The 10,414-nt window shown below is 43.7% G+C and overlaps 1 protein-coding gene across 1 annotated transcript; it reads right to left on the bottom strand.

Moving 5' to 3' along the window:
• Positions 1 to 8,105: 8,105 nt before the first annotated feature.
• Positions 8,106 to 9,107, bottom strand: LOC138247138 (olfactory receptor 5V1-like). The gene has a single exon (XM_069201878.1). The coding sequence runs from the start codon at positions 9,105 to 9,107 to the stop codon at positions 8,160 to 8,162; it is 948 nt and encodes a 315-aa protein (XP_069057979.1). The 3' UTR covers positions 8,106 to 8,159.
• Positions 9,108 to 10,414: the final 1,307 nt, after the last annotated feature.

The raw sequence follows: 10,414 nt of genomic DNA on the forward strand, positions 1-10,414 counted from the left end.
CAGGATTGAACTGAAAGGGGACATGGTGCACTTCTAAGCCTCTCTTTGAAGTCTCCCCCACTTCAAAGGCACATTTGCATAGAAAACAGGTCCTCTGCCCTACCACCTCAGACACTTGCTGGAGAAGAAACCTGAACCAGAACCTGCATCCTGCCAAGAAGAACTGCCTGGCTGCCTAAAGGACTTACCTGACTGCTTTCTACAAAGGACTGCTGCCTTGCTGTTGCCCTGCTGCCTTGCTGAACTCTTGTCTGGCTGTAAAAGTGCTCTCCAAGGGCTTGGATAGAGCTTGCCTCCTGTTCCTTGAAGTCTCAGGACCAAAAAGACTTTTCTTTTTCATTTGGACTCTTCGTGCGCTGAAAATTTCGACGCCCAGCTTGCTCCGTGGCAAGAAAATCGCCGCACACCGACGCTGATCGATGCGACACCTTCGGGGCGACCGGAACTTCGACGAACGGCCTCACAAGGACAACGCTGCCCGACTTCCAAAGGGGAAATCGATGCAGTGCCTGCCGTGAGACCGAGAATTCCATGAACAGCCTCCCGGAATGACGCGCAGCCGGAAAACCAGCCGAAGAATCCACGCACAGATCCCGGGACATCTGGTAATCCCACGAACCACAGAAAGAGACTGTCCACGTGCCGGAAAATGACGCCCGACTTCCCCACGTGAAAAATAACGACGCAAGTCCGTGTGTGCTGGGGAGAAATCGACGCACACACCATTTTTCCACGTATCTCTTCTTCTGCGGCCCTTTGTGGGGATTTTCCACTTTAAACCAGGTACTTTTTGCTTGAAAGAGACTTTGGGGGTTATTACAACTTTGGAGGAGGTGTTAATCCGTCCCTAAAGAGACGGATATACCACCAGCCATATTACGAGTTCCATAGTATATAATGGACTCGTAATACGGCTGGTGGTATATCCGTCACTTAACCGTCACTTTTGAGACGGATTAACACCTCCTCCAAAGTTGTAATAACCCCCTTTGTTTGCTTTTCAAAGCCTTAAGACACTTTATATCACTTTTCAGTGATATTCCTACAAATTCTTATTGCATCTTTTATTTTGTTGATCTACAAATATCCAGATAAATATTCTATATTTTTCTAAACACTGTGTGGTGTATTTTTGTGGTGCTATATGGTGTTATTGTATGATTTATTGCACAAATACTTTCCACATTGCCTTCTAAGTAAAGCCTGACTGCTCGTGCCAAGCTACCAGAGGGTGGGCACAGGATAGTTTGGATTGTGTGTGACTTACCATGACTAGAGTGAGGGTTCTAGCTTGGACAGAGGGCAACCTGACTGCCAACCAAAAACCCCATTTCTAACAAAGGCATTCTACATATTGCTTGTATGGATCTTACGAGGCTCTATGCACTTTCTGGGCGGTTGTGTAAGTAATTACTTTGCCATGTGTGGTTGGAAGAGTGTGGCTCTTTATTGAGTGAGTCCTATGTAGAGTAGGTTTTGGAGTCATGTGTGTGGTTCCGTGTTTGCACTAGAATGGTGTCAAGGCAGCCTGTAGTGCTCACCATTTCCTGAACACCCCCCAAATGCTTCCCCCCCAGGGGCCTTCTGCTAACATCTGCCAGCACTGATTTGTCCCCGGAATCAGGGAAACACATGCATACAATGATCTTACATTTGTAAGTCGGTGCAGTTATTCCCCTTTCCAAAATACAGCTGCATTTGGCACACACTGGATCTCTGGATGAGCAACAGGCTGCCTGTCCACAAAAACAGTTAAATCGCTCAATCAAATGGCATTTATAACTCTCAACTTATCACCCAGGGGGTCTCAAGGCACTAGCTGGGGGACGTGGGTCAGTCGAAGAGCCAAGTCTTGAGTCCTTCCTGATCTGAGCCACAGAGTAGGACTGCCTAAGGTGGAGCGGCATTGTGTTCTGTGTCTGCACGGTGAGGTAGGAGGGGGTCTTCCTTCAGCCGTATTCATCCAGATCCTGGGGATGGTGGCGAGGGCCAATTGAGCAGAGTTGCCAGGAGGGTATGTAGAAGGAGAAGCTGTGGTTGAGGTAGGCAGGTCCGATGTTGTGAAGGGCCTTGTATGCGTGTGTCAGGAGCTTGAAAATGATGCATTTGTTGACGGGGAGGCAGTGTCGGTCTCTCAGGTAGGCAGAGATGTGGCTGTGGTGAGGGATGTCCAGAATCAGTCTGGCCACAGCGTTCTGTATTAAGTGAAGTCTAGTTTGGAGTTTCTTGTGGATTCGCAGCATAGAGTGCCTTGCTGTGGTCGAATTTACTGCTGATGAGTGTGTGAGTGACTGTCGTTCTTGCGTCGATGGGTAGCCTCTTGAAGATTGTCCAGACTAGGCGGGGACTGTAGAAGCATGAGTGTCTCATCTGAGGTAATAAGCACTATGTGCATTCAGTTGCAAAACAGAGAGACTGTCTGGTAATCATTCAGATCTCACATATTATTGATCAAGTGTTTCTTCTCACCTACTTTCTGCCCCTAAGCAAAGCATGTAATTGAGTGAAAAGATTAGAACCATGTTAGAAATGTGCATGTTCTCTAGATGGAGGGCCAGAATCAGACCCAACTCAAATTGTTGGCTTGTCATGTATAATCCAACACAAATCACAGTTTGGGTTGTTTTGTAACAACACACCACAATGCTCCGCCTAGTATTACTTTGCATCAAGGGGGCATTCCCTGTGGGATGCTTGAGGGTACCTGGCACCCATCCAAAGATTTTGACTGAAACCCATACCTACTAAGACCTGTAGACCTGGATTTGCACCAAATTCCTACTCCTCCCTGAGGCTGGTGTAACAAGGAATAATATTTGTATTTACCTTTGATGTTTTCCTCCTTACACAAGTGAAGCAGACTGCAGGACAGAGAGAAAATCTCCATAGCTGTTGAGCAGGAACCCTTCCCCACCCCAATCAACTGATTTGGATGTTTTTTCAATGCTTATGTTCGATTACCAGGCATCATGAGTTTTTGGGCCCCAAAAAGGAGCCTAACATCCAGGATCTGGATTCACCAAATCAAAGGCTGCATGTTCTTCCTGATTCTGCGACTATTTACACACATTTCTGTCCCAATGGCAGCTGGAAACAAGCTTTTTTTTTAATACTGCAGTTGAAACTACCACCTGTATTGAATGCATATTTTGTGTCTTGTGCAGGTTTTCTTCAGTGCACCTCTTTTTGACATGCAAGCACTTTTTAGTTTCCTCCAGCGAGAGCCTTGGGGCAGCCTCATTTATTTTGTCTAGAACTTAATTCCCAAGGGCTAAATTCTTGGCAGATGCAAATGTGGATGTCAGGAAGAGTTGCTTTTGGTGTTGGGACAGTTCATCTTTCTCACTTCAAAACTCTGGGATTCCTGGATCACTCTTATCTCTTCCAGTTCCACTCTTCCTGCCCCTGCATTTCTGGCCCCTGTAGGAATTTTCAATAGACCAGTAGTTCTTTTGAGTTCTGAGAACTCCCACTTATTTCTCACTGGAATCCCGTGACCCCCAGCTGAGTCACTGCTAGAAGCCAGATACTACAGCCAAAGTTAATTTTGATGATTTGAACCATAAAACAATATTCAACAATACAGAAAGAAGTATTCATCAAGTAAATGCACAAATGACTAAATATTTTATTTAATATACATATAAAAACAAAAGTTTAATTATAAAGAGAAAGATTGGAGCGTTTCTAGATTCAATTGAGGTCACCCATCGTCCCTATGTTCTGTTTAATGCATGTGCACTGCTCCCATGAATCAATCAGATGATACCAACTTAATTTTCAGTCCCTAATTTCAAATACGTTCTCATTTACAAAATGTTTTACAATTTTCAGTTTTACAGTTTTACAGTTTGCTTTTTTATTTATGTATACTTTTTTAAATATGCTAATATTATGTAATCTAAGCAGTTGTGTACCTCCTGAGTAGACATTGTGGAATTGTGTATGATAAAGGTGGAATGCTTTCCTAGCACTGCATGTCGGGTGTTCTCATTGTCAAGCATTGTTAAGTACAATTGGGGCTGCAAAATTTCTTCTTGAGCCAAATTGACTTCATTTTACCTGATAAGGGTGTGCTCTGATAGAGGCATAAGGGGCCAAAGGAGCACCTATTCTTACATGGCACCCAACTACGTCTGGAAAAATAGGGTGGTTCAAAACATTCAATCCTGCACTGCTTCACTGCAAATTTGTGCCTGCACTGGGGATAGCAATTTTTTGAGAATTTGGAGCACAAATATTGCAGCACCCCAATACAAGTCTCGATTGTCACTGGTATGTCGCTGGTTTATCAATGGGCTTTACAATTGTTTTACGTTCGTTCATTAGGGCCAATTGTTCAAAATGCCTGGGGTAGCAGAAGTTTCTTCACATGCCATTTGACCCTTGAGTTAATAAAAAAAACATTTATTTTTTCATAACAATCTCAGACATGACCCCAGCAAACCACCATCCCTGTATTGGCTGCTACTCCAAATGGGCGGCAAAGTGTGACCTACCTGATTAATATGCATGAGGTAGATTGATTTGTGACCCACTACGAATTGCTAATGAAATGCCAGAGTTTCGTACATTAGGAATACTAATTTCTTAAATGTAATTCGGAGAGAATCACAATTAGGAAATTGGCATTCCTAATGTTAGTACATCTGTCCCTTGGGCTATTTCAGATGTGCACCCTTTGTGGTTTTAATGGAGAGGAAAGTAGAGTTTCTCTCTCCAGGGGCCTTTGATGTGAAACAAATAAATAATCAAGTTTGCAACCTACACAACATTTGCCAGTACAGGAAAGCTTTGTTAATGTCCACATCTGGCCTCTTCCCTTGACTTTAGCATTGTTTTTTCACTTTGCCCTTTAGCCGCAACACCAAGTGAAATTGAGTTTATTTTTATTTCATTTGTTGAAAGGCTGTTTCAAATCACTTTGGAGAGTAGGGCGTGTTAGAGGGCCTGTGGTGGGAATGTGGTGTCTTATAAATTGAACAATCTATCCTCTTAATGTTTGTATCTCAGAAAGTGAGTGAAGGTTAATGTCAGGTAGTACAGTTTAGGAATGTGGTTCAGCTATAAAAATTAAATCAGAATAATCAGATGATGGGCAGAGGGAGTTTATTTTCCAAAGAGAGTGCCACATTTTTCACAGGTATGCCTGTGTGCCGAACTGGACACTCTCTGCTCTAATGCACGAGGTCAAATTGGAAACAGTTAAACTCACTTGCAAGCATCACTGTAAAAAGGCAATCTTATGATATCACAAGTAGCGTCCCCATTTTACCCTTGATGATGTTTGGGTGGATTGGCCATCTGGTGCTAAATAAGCTCTCCAATAACCCCACCACCCCTAAAATGAAGTGTGATCCTGCCCCTTTGTTCTTAGTGTTATTCATTATTATAGGCATAGGGGGCCATTGCTAAGATTTACCCCAGAGCATGGGCAGAGAGACATTTGGCGTCCTTGCTTATGGTAGTGAATTAAGTGAGGCAGCAGGAGGTGTCACAATCTGCACATTGCTTCCCACCGATGGCTGAAAAACTTGAAGAAGCACCCGGTCTTCTGCTGGTTCTGGACTGACCAAGATAAGGGCGACCCTTTCTAGTAGCCATGATGCTGCTTGACTGGGAATGCCAAAGCAGACCGCACCCTCCAGAAGGAGTCCCAGAGGAAAAAAAAACTCAGACCTGGCCAGTGCACTGCTCTGCCTCTCCTGGCTCCACCCTGTAAGTAGAGCGCTTTCCCTGGCTCCTCTGAACTCCTGACCCCTGTCAGGAGTTTGAAGCCCTCCTCCACCCGCAGGCTACTGCCTGCGCCTCATCCCTGGTGTCTAGTGGGAGAGCTCTGCTTTCCTACTAAGCTACCTTCTGCCTCTCTCCTCCTTTTGATTTGCTTTGCTTTGCTCTCTGCTCTGCTTTACTTCTGTCCCTTAGTGCTCCTTTTGCTTTGCTCTCTTCTCTGCTTCACTACTGTTCCTTTGTGCTCCTTTTCCTCATTTCTCTCCCACTCTGCTCTCTTTCTCTCTCAATTTCACTCTCTCCCTCTCTTTCTCCCCTGCCACTGCTGACCCCGCGGCCCCCACAGCCCGCCCCCCCTTTTTCGGCCCGTCCCCTTTTTTGCACCGTTTTTCATCCCACACCCACCTCCCAGCTGTTCTCTCCTCCCCCTCACCTCCCTACTTAATGGCGACCGTGCCCAGCACCAGAACCCCTGGCTCCTGTCCCCCCCACCGCCCCGTGCACGTCTTTACTACGACGCTGCCACCCTCTGTGCCCTCAAAACCGGCTGCTCTCCCACCTGCCTTCAAGCCTCCCCGCAGACCACCGACAGACCCTTCTCCTGCTGGAACTGCACCTTCACCATCCTCCTCACCAATGACCCACCCACAAAGGCAGGACGCAACCATCTCAGATGTATCCTCCTCAACACCCTCTCCATCCACAAGCAAGCAGTAGAGCTGTGGAATCTACTCGACTCAGCCTCCCCATATGTCACCTTCCTGACCGAGACCTGGATGAACCCTTCCTCAGCGCCTGACATCGCCATAGTCATCCCAGACACCCACAGGGACCGCTCCAACAAACCAGGAGGAGGCATCGGCATCATCCACAAGAACACCCTCACAACCAGCACCGAAGACACCCTCAGCACCGCCAAAGACCTGCCCTTCCAAATCCACATTGACCAAAACACTACCCTCCGAGGGACCCTCATCTACAGGCCCCCCAGTCCATGACGGCAGTTCAGCGACTCCATTACCGACATCATCAGCACGCACGGTCTCGCATCCACTGACTACATTCTCCTTGGGGACTTAAACTTCCACCTCAAGAACACCAATGACAGCAACACTGCCACCCTTCTCGACAACCTCTCAACCATGATAGCGCCACTTTTGCAGCATTAGTGTAATTTTTCTTAACAATATGTCACAAAGGTTAGCGTAATTTTTTTACTTTAAGCTTTCTTAGCGCCATAATCCACCATTTTATAAATGCAGCGCACCCATGCTGCTTACGAAAGTGGCTATGCGGTGTTAAAATGTTTGATGCACAACTGCGCTAGTGCATTTGTGTGTCATTTTTCATAAATGTGGCCCGAAATGTTCAAAACCTTCACTCCAGAAATAGTAATATCCTCAGCTTGGTCCTACTTAGATTCCTATGTTTCAGTTCCTGCACTGCCACAAAGGGTTGGTGTACTCCTTCAGGATATTCTCCTGGCATTGAAACTGATCCTGTACATTTTGCTGGAAATTGGAGGACCACTGCTATTATTTCTGGTGGTCTCGGATGTTCAGTGTTAGAAAATGTTATTATATATATATATATATATATATATATATATATATATATATATATAGTGCCATTTTACGACTGCCCCCCAGTCTTCCCTGGGTCAACTCGCAAGAATAACGACGGTACCACCAAGTCAGAGATTTCAAGATTCCTTTATTCTAGTTTATAAAGTGCTAAGTGCTAGGTGCTTATGGCTATATATATATGCACATATTACCTAGTGGCGGTCACCACTCTGTAGTTATAGTCATAACCATGTTGCCATAGAAAAAAAATGTTTTGACTTGCTTATATCATTATACCATTTCAGGATTCTTCATGAAATTTTCCAAAAACATTGATGCTTGTTGTGCATGGAAAGTTCCGGAGTGATCCGCCAAGTGGGAGCCAAGAATACATTGGAGGAAAACTCATGGTTCAAAAAAAAAAATGCTCTTACAAAAACGCAACAATTTAAAAAGTTGAGAAAGCTAACTTCTCCAAACATTGTTTAGGTGCTGCTCCTTGATAAAAAGCATCTAAAATTACAGACGGTTTTAGAAAAGACTGTGCCAACTACTCTGAACTATTCTCTAATGATGTCGCTGAACATCTGACATAAAAACAGAATATCTTGTTGTCCACATCCTGGCATGGACAGTAGCACATAATTTTTTCAAATGGGACAAATTTCGACCACACTATCACATATCCAAAACTATGCTTCTTTAATACCCCATCCATCAAGGAAATATATAAACTAATTACAACTGTAAACATCACAGAATGACATGTCCCTAACATATATTTAAGCAAGTTATCAAATATACCTCTGTGGCTATACAGATAGAGCAATCATTACCAAACAACTGTTGTCAGAAAAATAGCTTTTATGGTTTTGTTGTCCATACTCTTTCCTTTTCCTTTTTCTTCCTCAAGGCATGTTTAAATTCTGTGTTGTTTAGACTGTATATGATGGGGTTGCACAATGGAGGAAGAGTGGTGTAGAGTAAAGACAAGATCTTGTTCTCTTTCATTGAAAATGTTGATGTAGGGCTCAAGTATGTAGGAGAAATAGAGCCATAAAATAAAATAACCACAGTGAGGTGAGAGGCACATGTTGAGAAGGCCTTCTTCCTCCCCTCTGTAGACTTAATCTTTAGGATCACTGAGATGATCTTCATGTAAGATATGATGATAGAAATAAATGGTCCCAACCCAAAAGTAGATCCTAATGAATAATTTAGTGTCTCAATAATGTAGATGCCGGTGCAAGATAGCTTCATCAGCGCACTGAAATCACAGAAGAAATGGTTGATGGTGTGGGACTGACAGTAGGAGAGCTGAGACATCAGTAATGTGTGTGGCAGTGCAAGTATGAGGGCACTAAACCAGCAGCCTGCGGCAAGTTGGGGGCACCTACTCTTGTTCATGATAGTTACGTAATGGAGGGGGTTGCAGATGGCCACATACCTATCAAAGGCCATGACTGCAAGGAGAAGAATTTCTGTCACCACCAGGAGCAAAAAAAAATATATCTGCAGCAGACATTCAGTAAGGGAAATACGTGAGTTTTTCAGAAAAAAATGGACAATCATTTGTGGGAAAGTGACTGAGATGAAACCGATGTCAACAAAGGACAAATTAAGGAGGAAAAAATACATGGGAGTGTGCAAAGTTGGGCTGGAGTATATTATTGACATTATAAATAGATTTCCAATCAAAATCATCAGGTAAACTAGTGTAAAAACACTAGCAAGAAGAATCTGGAGCCGTGGAAGGTCTGAAAATCCCACAATCAGGAAGTTCTCTACTGAGGTTAGATTTTCTTTCTCCATTTATCCAACATACCATCTTTTCCTGAATATGAGAATAGTCTGAAATAAAATAAACAAACAATATAAATTAACATGTTAGTTGACGGCTCAAAGTTGTCAGGTTACAATGTAGATGTATTGCTTGTGATATTTTTGTGTAGTCTTTGGTGGTGTTTTGTGACATTCCTGATTATGAAAACAGCAGTTTATGGAAAAAAGATGAGCTTTTCTCTTACATCAATATTGTAGTGGATAAAAACACCCACCCAAAGGTCCTTGGAACATTTATTGTGACATGAAATTATGATTGCAGGTTTTTATACACAAAAGGTAATAGCTTTTCTATAGTCCCTAAAATATATACAACTAATGTTCACAAAATACAGTATTGCAAAGAACAAGATCTGCAGAAGCACCATCATCGAGAGGTCCCGAAAATGGGTGAGACATTGACGTATTGCTTGTAGCATGCACACTATCATGCATCATACTCACAAAGTTGTGCTACTGTTTCTGGGTGCAATAGAGTTTTCATTTTTCTGGGCTTGGTGCAAAGCATTGACTTAATCTCACTTTAACATGACCCTGATACAGTGGGTTTTCTCAGCTTTTTTAGATCTTTGTTTTCCACTTTGACCCCTGAAACTATTGTCTTCTAGATGGAGCTTTTTTGTAATGATGTAGACTTCCTCACCTAGGGCCAGATTTACAAGGCCCTAGTGCCACCGGAGCGCCACTTTTAGTGACGCTCTGGTGGTGCTGTGCAGAGCACCACATTTATAAGGTGGTGCTAAGCCACTTTTTGTTTCTTAAGGTTGCCTTGTAAATGTGAGCCCCTTTGACGCAGTTTTCTGCATCAGAGGGGCTTGCAATAGGTGTTGCTGTGGGTATTCCACTGCAGCACCCATTGCTTTTGATTCTACCACAGATTTACTAGAAGGTGTCAAAAACTAGTGCCACCCCCGGGGTGATGCCCCTTCATGCACATACACAATCATTTAAAAAATGACAATTTGGTACTTCTGTGGGTGCTGCATTTTTCAGCACACATAGAAGTGCCAAATCGCTATTCTAGATTGTTTATGTGAAGGAAGTGACAACTTCCTACACATAAACAATCGCACCCCTCAAAGCAGACACCCTTGCACTATGGTGCAAGGATTTCTGCGTTGGTGCAGGCTGCTTAATTTACAGCTGATGCAGAGGGCAATGCAGGGGTGGACTATATTCTTGTAAATATGGTGCATCCCTGCCTTAACAAATGGCACAGCACTGCTATTTTTGGTGCAGCGCTGCGCCAGTTTCCTGTAGATCTGACCCCTAGTATG

The sequence above is a fragment of the Pleurodeles waltl genome, chromosome 7 (assembly GCF_031143425.1).
Source record: "Pleurodeles waltl isolate 20211129_DDA chromosome 7, aPleWal1.hap1.20221129, whole genome shotgun sequence".
Classification (NCBI taxonomy): domain Eukaryota; kingdom Metazoa; phylum Chordata; class Amphibia; order Caudata; family Salamandridae; genus Pleurodeles; species Pleurodeles waltl.